This window comes from Eptatretus burgeri, chromosome 11 (assembly GCF_056783735.1).
Source record: "Eptatretus burgeri isolate ZD-2024b chromosome 11, Ebu_testis_v1, whole genome shotgun sequence".
Taxonomy (NCBI): domain Eukaryota; kingdom Metazoa; phylum Chordata; class Myxini; order Myxiniformes; family Myxinidae; genus Eptatretus; species Eptatretus burgeri.
Genome location: NC_140971.1, coordinates 1,194,992 through 1,210,706, shown reverse-complemented (window position 1 = coordinate 1,210,706; position 15,715 = coordinate 1,194,992). Strand labels below are relative to the sequence as shown.

Below are 15,715 nucleotides of genomic sequence, written 5' to 3'. Positions count from 1 at the left end.
GCTTTATACATGAGATTCGGTGACAGTGAAACAGCTTGCATGAAACTGCCATGGTTGCATGATTCTTCTTCTTCCTCCTCCTCCTCCTCCTCCTCCTCCTCCTCCTCCTCCTCCTCCTCCTCCTCCTCCTCCTCCTCCTCCTCCTCCTCCTCCTCCTCCTCCTCCTCCTCCTCCCTTGTAATCAGCAAATGAATTTTCTATCATATAATTTTCCATGAGTTTTAGTACGTTATAAAAAGGCGCCAATAATTATTAGTGCATTGCTGCGTGATGACGTCGTGTGTCGGGAAGTCTTTTTTTCATACATCGCACAGAAGCAAACATGGGATATCTTTGCTTGTAACAATCATTGTAAGTTCTGGGAAGCAAACAGAGTTATAAGCGACACGTCACTATCTCGCAGACAGAAAGTAACTGTGTTTGACGTCCCACAAAGGTTTTTTTTTATTTTTATTTTTTAATTTTAATTTATTTATTTTCAATGAAATATCACGATTTTGTTTCCTCTGCATAATAAGAGAATTAACGTGTTGTTGCGGTCCGGGGGTCGGTGGCGAGAACGACCACTAGGTGGGGAAAGCTATGTCGTCTCCACCAGACTCCCCGGAATTGTAGGCCGTCGCTCGGACAACTCCGTGAGCTGGCGGGTTGCTTAACCGACCGTGGAACGCCAATATCTCGACCGCGTGGCGTAGGGTTATTTTGTCTAGATCCAATTTACCTAAGTAACCACGCGGTCTCGGCTACCGCGGATCCACGCCCTCGGAACGCCTGGCCGAACTGGATTCACTCCACCGGCAGCGGTAAAATTACACCTTCCGACTACCACTCTGCCACCTACCTTTCCTGCTCAGATGCAGTTGAGCAGGCCTGCCCAGGACGTCCCAGCTACAATGGACCGATCACCGGTGATAAAACCCCACCTCAACTCAGATCCGAACCATGCTGGACCAATGCAAGAAGGGACGGAAACGGACTGGGAACGTTTCTAACATGATTTATTTACAGTAAAAAGAAAGACACTGGAAAGACTTATTATGAATATACAAGAAATATTTACAATGATCAAATAAAAACACTTATACAGTTCGACTTAAAGACGGGCCCAACACACTCGGACACACACAGATGCTTTATTGAAGACCCCCGCAGCCGGAGAAGGAGAGACGAGCTGAGGGTTGCAGTTCGGCAGGGTACCTGCACGCTGGAGGTAGGGGGTGCTCAGTGGTGCGGCACCTGTCAATGGTTGTCCGGCTCGGGGGCTCGTGCCCGTTGGGGAACCCGTGTGGAGCAGATGTAGTCCCTGGGCAGAGATCAGGGTCGCAGACAGGACCCACTTCTCCCTGTGAAATGCCAGGGAGACGACGCGCAACCGACTTGTATTCCTGGCAGTGGCGGTGATGTCGGACGGGCGACGAAGTCTCTTACTCTCGTTGGATCCACACAGCTCTCGCACTTCTCTTTCTTCAGACGCACCCCTGTCTTAAATACCCACGAAAGGGAACAAAAGAGCTTTCATACGGGGCGGAGCTCTGTGAAGCACGCGCCACTGTCCGCCTTGATTGGACAGGGTTCCACGGCATGCAGTTCCTGGGTGGGGTTTCTGTGAAGCACATGTCACCGTCCGCCTCGATTGGACAGGGGTCCACGGCATGGCTCTCCTGGGCGGGGTTTCGGGTTGGGGGAGCGAAGCGCTCGCTCAGTTGCAGGCTGGATGGTCCGCTGGATGTGGCGTTGGAGGATTTGTGGTTTGAAGATATAACCTCCCTAAACCGCCGCAACGCACACCTTTGATTCTCCCACTAGACAAAAGGACGGGACCTGTCTCACATGTACTTAACGGCATGATGCCAGCCAGTCCATATTCCAAATGCCAGTTTTACCATGGTTCTATAGTCACAATTCTGTGACATGAATGGGGGATGAATTAAAAGGTCAACCATAACCAATTATGTGCACGTTACATGTGCTGTATCGCCGCCTCAATACTACTGATTTAGTACATTTTGTCCTCCCCCCCCCACCCTCCATTTTGAAGTACCAAATTGGTGCTTACGGAATTGCTTTTCTCACGACGGTAATTTTGATTGCATAGTATAGAAAGCATTTTCTTCTCCTCACCACAAGTGAGGTCATACTGTTGGGGGGGGGGGGAGGGGTGGACATCGGCCGTGAGCACGACCGCTAGATGGAGCCGCAAGTCGGCTCGACCGATCGCCCGGAATTCAGATCGTACTACTCTGGAGAATACGGGTCCTTTGTTTTGGACCGTGAAGCGTCAATATTTCCACCACGTGGTACAGGGTTGTTCGCCAAATCTCAAAATACCTCGAGACCACATGGCGATCTACTGAGTCTTCACACCCTCGACGGCACCCGTACGGAAACGAGCCGCTTAGCGAGCTCGTTCCGTGTGCGATTCCGAGCGGTTTAATCGCCGAGTTCCGTCGGTCCCGATTGTCCTGTTATAACGGCAATGGCCAGCTAATTCCCCGGCACGCGACACGCTCAGTCAATGAAAGAACTGACGCGAATGAGCTGAAAACATTTAACAAATGGGGGTTTATTTATACAATAGGTGGGGAATGAGGGAAGCACGTAAGACAAGAGCTAAACCGAATAATAGACAGGCAAATAATGTACAGCAAAGCACTTATACAATCACTACTTAGAGGATGGACACACACACACACACACACACACACACACACACACACACACACACACACACACACACACACACACACACACACACACACACACACACACACACACACACACACACACACACACACACACACACACACACACACACACACACACACTGTTTTTTTTTGCATTTAATTGTCAAACGACCTGTGCATGTAATTTTTGCTTGTAATACATGCAAAACAATTTTGCATGTAATTGTCAAACTACCTGTGCCAATTTGGCCACAATTGATGACCTGTCGCATCTCTGAGGGCTCTTCCCCATCTGGGTCTGCCGAACACGGCCCTATATGTTCGGCACTCCTTAGTTTCCCTGGGACTGGCGGGGGGGGGGGGTGGGGGGGAGGGGCGGTGTTGGGGTCCGGCTATTCCAGTTTGCCCTGAGTGGAGTTGGTGGTCCGGGGGGCCAGGGCCTTCCCCTGCGCAGGGCGTTACACCGCTGCTGCAGGTGGCCCTCCTTGCCACAGTTGAAACACCTCACCGGGTAGTGTGCATGCCTCCAGTAATCCGAATTATACCCCCCCCCATTTCGAATTGGGGTATCTGTCGATGGCCCACCACGCGTCCGCCCATGTGCCGCCTGCCATGGCCCAGACCCCGCTAACCGGCGGTCGACCATGTCCCGGACCATTCCCTCCAGCTCCACTCGGGAGCCAAGACCAACCCCGGCTCCTGGTGCATGGCTGTCCACGGGGCCCACCTGCCAGACCGCCAACGCATGCCGCTCGGCTCCTCGAGCCGGCGGCAGCGTCAGCCACCTTCTGGAGGCTCTCCGGGCGAAATGTGGTCAGCAGGGCCCCCAGTGTCAGTGCCTGCAAGAGCCTGGATAAAATAGTCCAGGGCAAGGTCTTCCTGGTACAGCAGTGCCATGTTTGCATGTGCGATCCCCACCGCGCCGGGAATATCATAAGCCAAATCCCCCATTTTCTCATGGGACTGTCGTTTGCGCTCACTGAGCTGAGCTTTAACAAGCTCGCTCTGCTGTTCCACTCCAAATCTATTATTTAGGGCCGAACGGAGGCCTGCCAACTTTATCCCTCCCGGGGGCATCGTGGTCAGGACCTCGACCGCCACGCCGCCACAAGGTGGAACCCACTCTCATCCACGCCCCAGCCATTACCCCTGGCCAAGTGGTCAAATTGGGGCATATACGCCCTCAGGTCGGTCCTCCTGTCGTACGGAGCCAGCGGCACCGTCCTGCCTCCTGGGGTCCGAACCCCACACACCAGTCCCTGAGGGACAAATGGAGCGACGGACCCCCCCGGATTCCGGAGGTGCCCTACCCCCGCGGAGCCCGAGCCATTCGCCCGGGGAATTTGTCACCCCCGTCTGAGTCGGTGCATGCCCCGCACTGTCCTGCGTACTCCCCCATGCCATCCCGCTCGCATTCCGCATACACTCGGGAACAATCATACAAGGGGCCTGTATCAGGCCAAGAGACCCCAAAATCTCTGCCCCCCCCCCCAAACTCGGCTTGCACACCCCTGTGTCATGCAACCCTTTTACCTCATTCGGTGACACCAGACTCACCTGGTTACGATCCGCTTCGAGGGAGCGTATTTTCTCCCTCTGTTCCTTAAGGAGGCCATCCTGCGTCTTGCATCGGGTCTCAATACATTCCACCAATTCTGTTTTTATATCCCTTACCTTCCCCTCCATTCGTGCCTGCTCGTCCTTTACCTAGTTCAGTTCGTCCCTTACCTGCCCTATTTCCCGTTGTGTCTCAACTAATTCTCCTTTTGCCAATTTAAACCCTTCTTCTGTCTCGTTTATATGTTTGTCCAGTCGTTCTCCCATTTCCTGCGTCTCTGTTTCTACCTTCCGTCCCATCTCTCTAACTATTTCCGTCATCTCCTCGTGTCTCGCCCTGCACCCCTCTTTTACGGCCTCTAATTCATTCCTCGTTTCCTGCTGGCTTTGTCTTAGTCCTTCTATTGCCGTTGTGTTTCTTCCCATTTCTTTCTCTAATTGCCCTTGCCCTTCTTTAATTTCCTTCACCCCCTGTCCGAGTTTGTCTACCTCCCGTCCAACCGTCATTATTTTTTTTGTCATGTCTTCCTTTCCCGCCTTCATTGCAGACCACACACCTTTTACATTCCCTCTCAACTCGGCCACCTCTCCTCGTACCGTGCCGATCTCCTTCGCCATTTTGTCTTTCACCTCGTCCAGGCTCGTCTGCAGGCCTAACCCAATGCACTGCATTTCACCCCTCAGTGTTTGCATATTTGCATCCATCTTGCCCTTCATTTCATCCATTTTTTTCCGTTCAAAACCCCTTTCAACTCATCCATCTTGCGCGCATTTGCGTCCATTTGTTTCCTCATTCCCATCAACATTTCCCTCAACTGGTTCAGGTCGAACGACCCTGACGAAGCCGATTCGCCTTGGTCGGGGGGGGGGGGGTGAGTTTGATGGAGGGGGGTGTCATACACTGCCTCTGCGCCCCTTTCGGACTCTGAATTTATTGGCGGGGAAAGTTCCTGCATGGGGGTGTCCTGCACGGTGGTTCCGTCCTGGGCCATAGGTTCATTTACACTACTATCACTACTACCCACCTGTCTCAGCTCGTCTTGACTGGACATGTCGCGTGTTGGGAATAAATTTAAAAATGCTCATAGTTTGGGGAAAACGGGGGAAGGTTCGCTCCCTACACCCCTGATCCGAATCCGTCAATTTAGCTACGGAGACGGAGGGGTCCGAATTCCGCTCATGAACACCAAATGTTGGGGGGCCGGACGTTGGCCGCGAGCACGACCGCTAGATGGAGCTGCAAGTCGGCTCGACCGATCGCCCAGAATTCAGATCGTACTTCTCCGGAGAATGCGGGTCCTTTGTTTTGGACCGTGAAGTGTCAATATTTCCACCACGTACTACAGGGTTATTCGCCAAATCTCAAAATACCGAGAGACCACGTGGCAAACTACCGAGTCTTCACACCCTCGATGGCACGCGTACGGAAACGAGCCGTTTAGCGAGCTCGTTCCGTGTGCGATTCCGAGCGGTTTAATCGCTGAGTTCCGTCGGTCCCGATTGTCCCTTTATAACGGCAATGGCCAGCTAATTCCCTGACACATGACACGCTCAGTCAATGAAAGAATAGACGCGAACGAGCTGAAAACATTTAACAAATGGGGGTTTATTTATACAATAGGTGGGGAATGAGGGAAGCACGTAAGACAAGAACTAAACCGAATAATAGAAAGGCAAATAATGTACAGCAAAGCACTTATACAATTACTACTTAGAGGACAGGCCCACTGACACACACACACACACACACACACACACACACACACACACACACACACACACACACACACACACACACACACACACACACACACACACACACACACACACACACACACACACACACACACACACCACACACACACACGAAATAGTGGCTGATGCCTTTATTTTGGCTTTCAGCTCGGAGGATAGTGGAGCTGCAGACCAGGGTCTATTTCGGACCTGTCCACCTCGTGCGGTCTTCAAGCGAGATGAGCGAACCAGGACGAGACCAGCCCAGCGTCGACGAGCTGCGACCCGTGCCTGAGATGTCCAGCGAGCGTCGGGATCCGATGAGCGCAGATGCCGGCGACAGGATCAGACCAATCTCTCTACGACCACGACAGGAGAACGTCTGTCCGATCGACTGACTCCCCTTTTATGCGCTCCGTGCGTGGCTCGACACTCCGCCCTCGGTGCGCTGCCCAGTGCATTGGTGGGTGGGGGCTCGACCTTTCCCCTAGTAAGCGAGCGGAGGACGCCGGGAGCTGAGGGTTTTTGCTGTTGATCGGTGGGTGGGGGCTTTGACCTTTCCCCCACTGAGCGTGGAGAATCTCGGGGGCTGAGGGTTTTCTCCTCTGCAGCATGTCCGCAACCAACGGTTATTTTGTTGCTGTCGTTGAAGATGAGGTTTTCCTAAAATAAATCACGGCGCATTTACATTGATTTACCCATTAGACAAGGGAAGGAAGCTATCTATAAAACACATACTTACCGATATAACTGAGCTATAGGAACCTGAATGTTGTGTGTGATCATGGTTTCCAGATTCGCAACAATACTGCAGCCCCCGATCGGTTAGATCCTACTGCAGCGTTTTTTGAGACCATTACGGTGCTGTTTTTATGGCCAGCTCACTCATGGGTTGGGGGATTCGGGGATTGGTGGAGTGGTGGCATTATTTGCAATTGCATTTGTTGTTGGTTCACAGTTGGCACTTCACTACTGAGGGAGACCCCCTTCACTAGTAGCTGTGACAGGAACTACGCATGTACCACAATTGATGCACAGATTGTGCCCAAATGACTTTTGTCATCCTCCACAAAGCAGGAAGTTTTTCTTCTTCTGTGTGATTGTCCCAAACTGCTTTTCCAGATATGCTTGTGTGGAGCACAAATGGGATGCATGGCCAACCCTTTGTGATTCAGGATCTGTGTGGCAGTCACTTTTGTCATGTGGGGTGGGATCCTGTAATGGTGAAGTGTTCTTCTTGTGCTACGTGTTCACGGTTATGTGTATATTTTTCCTTTTTCAATGCACAGGGGACCCGTTCGCTTCCGCATTGCATTTACTTCCTGTTCGAGCCCTTGTCGGCACGGCAGTCATGAATGGAGAGATGCCGCACGTCCCAATCACCACACTGGCGGGAATTGCCAGCTTAACGGACCGTGAGTAATACAGGCACCAGACTTACAGATTGTATGACCACTGTGGTTGAGTAAGGGCTTTTAGACGAGTTCCAGGCCAACATAACGTTCCAGAGCCAGATAATGTGTATCCAAGAGTATTGAGGAAGGTGGTAGAGAATATAAATGTGATGTTATTGGACAGGTCATTGGAGTGAGGACATTCACCAGTGGATTGGAGAATAGGAAATGTAACACCACAGTGAATAATGTGGGAGGTATAGATCACTTGGTTTAATTTCAGATGTGGGAAAGATGTGAATTTTAACTTTGGATCAGATGGGGAACCATTTAAACATAGTACTGTATATTCAAAGTAAATAAAGGCTGTCAGCATGGATTTACCAAAGGGAGATGTTGCTTTACAAATGTATTCAATTTCGATGAAGTAGTTTCTGATTGGGTGGATTAGGGAAGTGCGGTTGACGTCTTATATCTTGATTTTTTTTCAGAAAGCATTTGATAAGGTACAGTGTACGAAATTGTGAGCAAAGGTGAGGGCATGTGGAGTGGCTGATCAGATGGCTAACTAGATTAGTGATAGGAAGCAAAGAGTGGCTGTGGGTGTGAGGATGTGCACCTGGGAGGACGTAAGTAATGGGCAACTTCAAGGATCAGCTTAGTGCTCGGACTTGGTTGCAAAAAGTCGGTTCCGATCTGGCTCGGTAATTTTGCTAAAACAATTTCTGGTACGGGATTGGCTCGGAACTTTTATAAGTTTGTATCTCGGTCACGTTCACCACCGGAAGCTCACAAAAACTGGTGCAGAAAATCCCCCTTTTTCACTTCCGTTTCCATGAGCAGTCAGCTATTTACATTGTGGGTACTTTCGATTTACTTACTAATTATTCCTCCGTGTTGGAGAGTGCTCATGTGGATGCATGCCGAAGTACAATGGCAAAGCGTGACATAGCCTACGTAAGCACTGTACAGTTTACTTTGAGCAAGTGCAATCAAATCCAGGAGAGTGATTTACAGCTCTCAGGTTTTACAGCATCGATGTAGAAGTTTAAATTTTCATGCGCTAAAATTTTTTTTCACATTGAGCAACATGAAAATATGTTCGCACGTTCTAAAATTTGGCCGAGCGGGCATAAGACGCATGACAATCTCAACGATGTTAACTTAACGTGTGGCGTAAGACCTCCGCCGCACGTGCTGGCCAAGCGCATTGCTTGTGACTCACTACGGACTACGGCACAACTGGTAACTGTATGTGTACGGCACGCAAATTCTTTGTGTGCTCTGGAACTGTAATCTCTGTGTAATCTAGAATGGATGACGACACGGCCAAGGTTCATAGCCTGAAAGTCGAGAGGAGGATAGCTCTGATGGTAGTAAGAGAGGTGTGTTTCATTCAGCGATTAGTTGATGCATGAAATGATCTCCCTGGAAAGTTAGGGGGAGCAGAAACAGTAGGTAAGTTTAATTTTGAGTTACATCAGTACCTAGAAGCATTTGGCAGGGGACATTGTTTTTAACATAAAAACTTCAAAAAACAACTCTGAAACAGCTGAACAAATTGAGGGAAAACTGCAGGTATGATCGCCTATCCATGAGGAGCAAAAGGTTCTCCACCTGTGACATCGTACATCACATGGTTTCACAGTTATGATTTATTTTTGAAGAATAAACCTTGAAAAACCTCGTCTGGAACGGCTTTACAGATCGAGGGGAAACTTCACCCACATGTTCCCCAAGCCTTGGGGATACCAGGGTGTTCACCAATAATGAATATGTCACATGGTCTGGAAGCCATATTGGATTGAATGAAAATCTTTAAAAAATAATTTATCTTCAACCGCTTCATAAAATCGACGTGAAAGTTCACCATTATGATCTCGTAGTCATGGGGAATATATATATGTTTTAATTTTATACCTGATCAGACGCATGGTCTGGCAACCAGAATGGTTTAATATTTTGAATCTGGTTTCAAGGATTTCAAATCAAACTAAGTACAAGTATGCATAATGATGTAATACTGTAGGTGGAGGCATATCTGGTGACGTCGTGACATGAAAGAGTAACCTCGTAGTTGTTCTTGTACTTCAATATTGTTTATATATACATCGACACATCTACACATGCACACATGCACGTATATTTATTGAACACCCTGGTGATGTCTCTTCCTGCCGTATTTCTCATCCGCACTCCCCTCTCCCCCCTCCCCCCACCCCCAATATCTCCTACGCCAGTAAATTTAAATTGTCAAACTTACACTGAATTTGTGGTGTTTACAGATGGGCCAAATGGAATCTTCCTCATTAAAAGTTCCTTGTATTACCATAACAACCTGAAACTGAATCCTATCCCTTCCTGTCATGTTTCTTCAGATTGCTATTTCCCAACTGCAAAGCATTCTGATTTATCCTGCCTGTTTACATATTGATAAGCTGTTCTTCAAGGCCCTGTCACACCTTGACAATTTCGCCAACGTATGCCTGACGTGTGCAAAATTGGGCTAAAACGCCGGCACACGTCGAATACGTTATGGGTAAGTTTGTATATGTTAAGAGCACGCTGGCATACGTCGTAGTACGCTGGCAAACGTCGTAGTTCGCCGAGCTGTTAGACAAATTTTCCATGCTTGAAATTTCCTGACGTATGCCAGCGTATGAATCACACGTTCCGCATACGCTGGCATAAGTTGTAGGCACGTTACACGATCGTTGACACACATCGACACGTTACTTGTAAGTTACTCATAAGTCGAAACACGTCGAGGTCATGTTTAGCGTACCCGAAACTTATTTCTAACCTATGAGTAACGTGTTGTAGGCACGTTACGCGATCGTTGACACACGTTACTCGTAAGTCGAAACACGTCGAGGTAATGTCTAGCTTAGTGGTTCTCAACCTTTTGTTGCCGCGACCCCCCCCCCCAAAAAAACAAATAAACAACAACAACAAAAACTTCCAGTATTTCGTCACGTGCCTTGATTAAGCCAATTGCAAGACCCGTCATACTGTATTTATGTAATTATGGAAAATATAGTGTATTTTAGAAATAAAGAATGTATTTACGGAATTACAATCCATTACATGGAATAATCTTTAAATAGTAATGTGAACTTTTCGAAACTTTAAAACAAATGTCCGAATATATTTAAAAGTTCATGATAGACGCTCTCAAAGGCACCCTCAATGTGAGGATATGTACAAGTGTTTAGTATTTAAGGAGATCCCGATCGTGTATATAAAAGAGCCGAGTCATAATATGAAGAATTCGTCTTCACAAGAAGAAGAAAAAAAGAAGAAGAAGAAGAAGCACAACGAGCTCTCTTTTTAGAGCAGCGTTCGCTACGCGAGACGCTGCTAAAAATTAAATCTTTAGCGAAGAGATAAATGTGATTACCACGGCCGCGAATATGGCGCGAAACAGTTCCGGGAGGGTATTTTAGCTCTGCCCCCAAAGGGAGGGGCTCCCTGTTTGGGGAGGCGCGTTGCTAAAACACCCTGTCCCCTAGGTCCAGTCTCTCCCTAACTCCAAGCCACACCCACCAAAACGCATGCTTCGTATTTTTTTGGACCATACGTTTTGGGCCATTTGGACTCTCTTGCCACATAAATGTGATTACCAGGGCCGCCATTTGTTATAGTGTCTTTGGAAACATGCCTCAAATTTCGCAAGGCGGGTTTCTGGGTGCAAACTAAGTGGGCTGTGATAATCTTATTTATTGTGCTAAATTGATTCATAGCATGTACATGAATATCGGCAAGTCGCGTCGGCCAGCTTTCCATGTAGAGCGAGCAGCCATTTCGCCTACCAGCTTGTTATTTTTAAATATTAAAACAATAACATCAACAAACATCAAGAGTTTGCTCAGCTTTTATTCAGTGCTCTGAAAAATAATGGAACAAAACACTGGTCAAAGGTATATAAAAATGCCACAAACATGGCCAAAACAATGTCTCTGCAAATGTAGAGAAGTACACAAACAAGCTGTCACTGTACGTAGTTCTTCTCTGGTGGTGGAGGTGTCTTCAGCTCCCCACACGGGGTGCTTGCAGCAATGGGATCGCTGGACAGGTTGAGCATTCCTGAGAACCCAGACATGTTGAACAGGCTTTGACTGCTAATGTCAAAGGCGCTTGGGCTCTGGATCGGTTCCTGCTCAGCCGAGCTTATAACTGCAGATGCAGAGGTGGAGGTTGGCTGCAACCCATGTTGAGGGGGAGGAGGCATCATGGACTGGCACTGTGGCTGCTGCATGTTTGGGTCCACATGCACAGTTCTCTGTGAGCCCCAGGATGACGCAGGTGGTGCCTTTTGTCTGCACATTTGGCAAGGTGGCTGGTGCGTAGCTGGTGCCATACATGTACGCACCGAAGCAGGAGCAGGAAAGGTGTGAACTGTGGGAGGTTCTTCCTCATCACTGTCGTAGTCCAATAGCTCACTGAGGATTGGGGTGAAGCGTGACCTTGCCATCCGGAGCCTGCGCTTGGACATGCTGAGCAGGCTGTCACGCATGTAGTTGGCAAAGGCAATGCCGGCTGTGATGGGCTGAGGCTTTGCGAGAACTTTGAGGAGCTCCCCGGACTCGTACACCCTCTTCTCGAGTGACTGCAGCAACTGCTCATCGTCGTAGCCACGGTTCCCCTTGCCCTGTGCAGATGAATAGGGGACAGGGGAGGGCGTGCTGTCGTCACAAACCATGAGCTCTGCACAGGCAGCCTCTGCAGCCTCGAGGTCACCGCTGTGTGCTGCAATGGTTTCCTTTACCTGCAATTATGACAATTGATTAGTAAATTACAAGGCAAAAATAAGAGGAAAATTCAATGATTTGTAGTAATCAATGAATAATTTGCTTAGAGATCTGTAGTACAGTAAAACTAATATAATTAAATATTAGTATTGATATTAATGTGTTTATACTTACACTTTTGACGGGCTCAGCACGATGGCGGACCACAGTCCTGAGGTAGCCGAAGTTATCCTTCACCCACTGCTCCCTCTCTTTCAATTCCGGGGCGCCGTCACCGCTCTTGTTTTTGTCCAGACGGGTGTGGGTGTCTCGCAGGGACTTGAACCACCCTTGAAGGTGCTCCACAGACTTCGCCATGGCCTTGCCTTGATCTTCTCAGAGCTTTGCCTTCTTGTCCACCCTGCGGTAGTCTGTCTTCTTGATGTTCCACATGCATGGGTTGTCTCGAAGGAAATCGCACATGAGCTGCTCGTCTTTGAAATTGAGACAATACTGGCTCTTCATGGCCCTCTTCTTCGCAAGGGTTGGCTGAGAGGAGGCGGAGGCCTCGCACACAGCTATCGATGCCCCCGACGATGCCCGAGAGGCGATGGAGCTAGCATCCTCTCCATCAGAGGGTGTCCGTGGTGGGGAGGGTTTGGGCAATGATGGATCCTCCTTGCGTCCATGTCCACGGCCATGGCCAGGAGACTTCTTGTCAGTATTGTTTGAAGTTTTCCTCAGCATGACGATGATGTTGATAGGTCGATGTCTAGCTTGGTAATGATTAAAATGTTTGAGCGCCAGCGTCAATTTTAAATAGTCGAGCGGCAGCGATTTGAATCGTTGAGCGCCAGCCTATGAATAGCCTACGCCACGTGATCGTCGACGATACTTTGCCGCACGCTATGCATACGTTAGTCTATCGTTGGGCATACGTTATGAACGCCGCCAACACGCTAAGCATTCATTGTTATAAGTTATCGAAACGTTCTGTGTACATTAGTAATACATTATGCATTGTCCAACTCGTAAGGAATAGGCCAAAAACATGAAAAAACATCAACACTTCAACGTAAAAAAACATTAAAAAAAAACAAAAACAAAAAAAAAGAAATCATGGAGTCTGGAACACTGACAGGTTCCTCCTGTGAAGCCCATTTTTATATACCAATTCCCCTAAACGCTGGCAATACGCCATTATACGGTAGCTGTAAGTTCGAAACACGTTGAGTAAGTTCTGTGGTCGTCCGGTAGCCGTCAATCAAATACGTCTACATACGTCAATGTGCGTTGGAGAAACGTTACACATATGTTCAAAGCACGTTACTCATAAGTTCAAAGCACGTTACTCATAGTTTAAAAATTAAGTTTCGGGTATGCTAAACATTACCTCGACGTGTTTCGACTTATGGGTAACTTACAAGTAACATGTGTCAACGATCGCGTAGCGTGCCTACAACTTATGCCAGCGTATGCGGAATGTGTCTCGTACATCGAGAAATTTTCAACATACTGAAAATTTCTCGACGTACTCGGCGTATGACGACATATGCCAGCGTACTATGACGTATGCCAGCGTGCTCTTAACGTATACAAAACTTACCCATAACGTATTCGACGTATGCCAGCTTGGTTCGGCAAATTTTCATATGTCAGCATACGCTGGCTAAAACGTCAAGGTGTGACAGCGGCTTCACACTTTGATGTCTAGTGCGGTTAAGATTTGAATCGTCGAGCCGCAGCTTATGAATAGGCTACGCCACGTGATCGTCGGCGATACGCTGCCGCGCTATGCATAAGTTAGACTATCGTTTGGCATAGGTTGTGAGCGCCGACAACACGCTCAGCATTCGTTGGTATAAGTTATCTATAACTTATCGAAACGTTCTGTGTACGTTACTAATACGTTATGCATATGTCCAACTCGTTATGAATGTGCCAAAAAAACTGAAAAAAACATCAATAGTTCAGTGTACGCCATCGTTTTACATACATTTTGATACGTTGCCATACGCTGGCTAAAACATCAAGGTGTGACAGTGGCTTTCAGGCTGTTCGTGATAGCCTCAGTGTTTTCACACTCATCCTTCGAAGCTCCCTAAACTGGGTTTAAATGTCCACCCAACTTTTAACCTTCATCCTCGTGTTTCACAGGAACGTGCGGCAGATAGGATGGACGTTAAGCCAAAAGACCCCTCTGGCAGCACTGGTCGTTTGTGGTTGTTAAATATCCCACTGTGTCCTTCACGAATAGTAGGCGAGCTATCGCCGGCACCCTGAATAAATGACAAATTCCTTCTCTAACCTATTGGGGGCACTGCATCAGTGACACAGCAGCGTTTCCAGCAATGATGCAACCAGCAATCACGTGCTGCCTGCGAACAAATAAAGGAGCATGTAAGGAATCACCACACTCCCATAAATGATGCAACCCCCAGCCATGTGCTGCATCTGAACGATGACTGCTACTTCTTTCATTCCCAAAGTAGATCTATCATATTGTTTTTATTTCTTGGAAGGGTGAGTTTTTGTTTTTTTGTATAAACCACTTCCAACCCTCCCTCCCCCTCTTTTTTTCCCCACATTATTTACTTTAATTTTATTTTTTTCGAGCAAAATGTGAATCATTTTCAGCTATCAATGCACATTGGTATTTTTTTTCTAGTGTTGAGTGAACTTCCTTTACCATCTCCTTTACCGGCAACGACGACGAAGTCTCTGTTGTTCAGCCCAAGAATATCAGATGACGCAACTCGTCTTCTTTCCCTTCGTGAAGAGGGGTTGGTATCGCAACTCTGCCACGCCCTTTCCCAAGTATCAACTGATCACATGTAAGTACTTCACTGCTCTTTCCTGTCATACCGAATCTCGTTATTTTTTTTTACCGCTGCACTCTTCATCAGGGGTGTTCGGTGGTGGTTGGGGTTCTTTTTAGCAATAATATGTAGCCTTCTTGCATCGCCTTCACTAGTATGGGCTCCTCCACGGTTGCTCGGTGGAAAATATCTACATCCATGTGATGTGGTTGGTGACCTGATATCTCATCTCCAAGGATCAAATGTCCAAAGAAATTGCAATGGCCAAATGTTTTCATAGTTGCATCAATTAAAACATATGCTCTGGCTGTTTGAACTCTGCGTGTGGCACCATAGCATGTAAACTCACCTGTGCTTTCTTTTCATTCAAACCTAACTATATTTTTCAGTCAAATGTTCTGAGTGTTGATTTCCTTGTTAATAACTCCCCTCCTCTCCCTCCCTCCAAGCACCCTGTGAAAAGGGGGTGGACAGAGGTGTAATTTCACTCTGTCTGATTGTTGTACACAGCTGCTTGATGAGTACAGAGGCACATGATGTCACAGCTGTATGACCATCAATGTCTGCCTAACTTTGCATTGCACTTATCTTCACAAAACTGTATTTCTGCATTTGTAATTAAATAATCAGTTGTTTTGTTGAGGCTCGTTTAGGAGCAAACACATAGAACGTACAACAAAGGGAGCAGGAGACTATGGGTGGGAGAGGGAAGCACAAAACAGTGGGGAGCAGAAATATGAGGATATCTAGGAGGGAGAGGGATGGGGTGGGTTACATGGGGTGAATAAGATGAACAC

General features: G+C 47.9%; 1 protein-coding gene across 8 annotated transcripts in view; it reads left to right on the top strand.

The window, feature by feature from the left end:
• Positions 1–15,715, top strand: part of LOC147016270 (nipped-B-like protein) — a 110,035-nt gene that overhangs the window by 11,858 nt on the left and 82,462 nt on the right. For 3 of the 8 annotated variants that reach the window (XM_085844851.1, XM_085844852.1, XM_085844849.1), the window contains exons 2-3: positions 7,265–7,390; positions 14,768–14,933. In XM_085844851.1, the coding sequence (XP_085700977.1) occupies positions 7,327–7,390; positions 14,768–14,933 (230 nt within the window). In that variant the 5' untranslated portion in view covers positions 7,265–7,326. Of the gene's footprint in view, positions 1–5,187; positions 6,466–7,264; positions 7,391–14,767; positions 14,934–15,715 lie in introns of those variants that run through there. The other 5 variants (XM_085844846.1, XM_085844847.1, XM_085844848.1 and 2 more) reach the window with 5 other exon arrangements.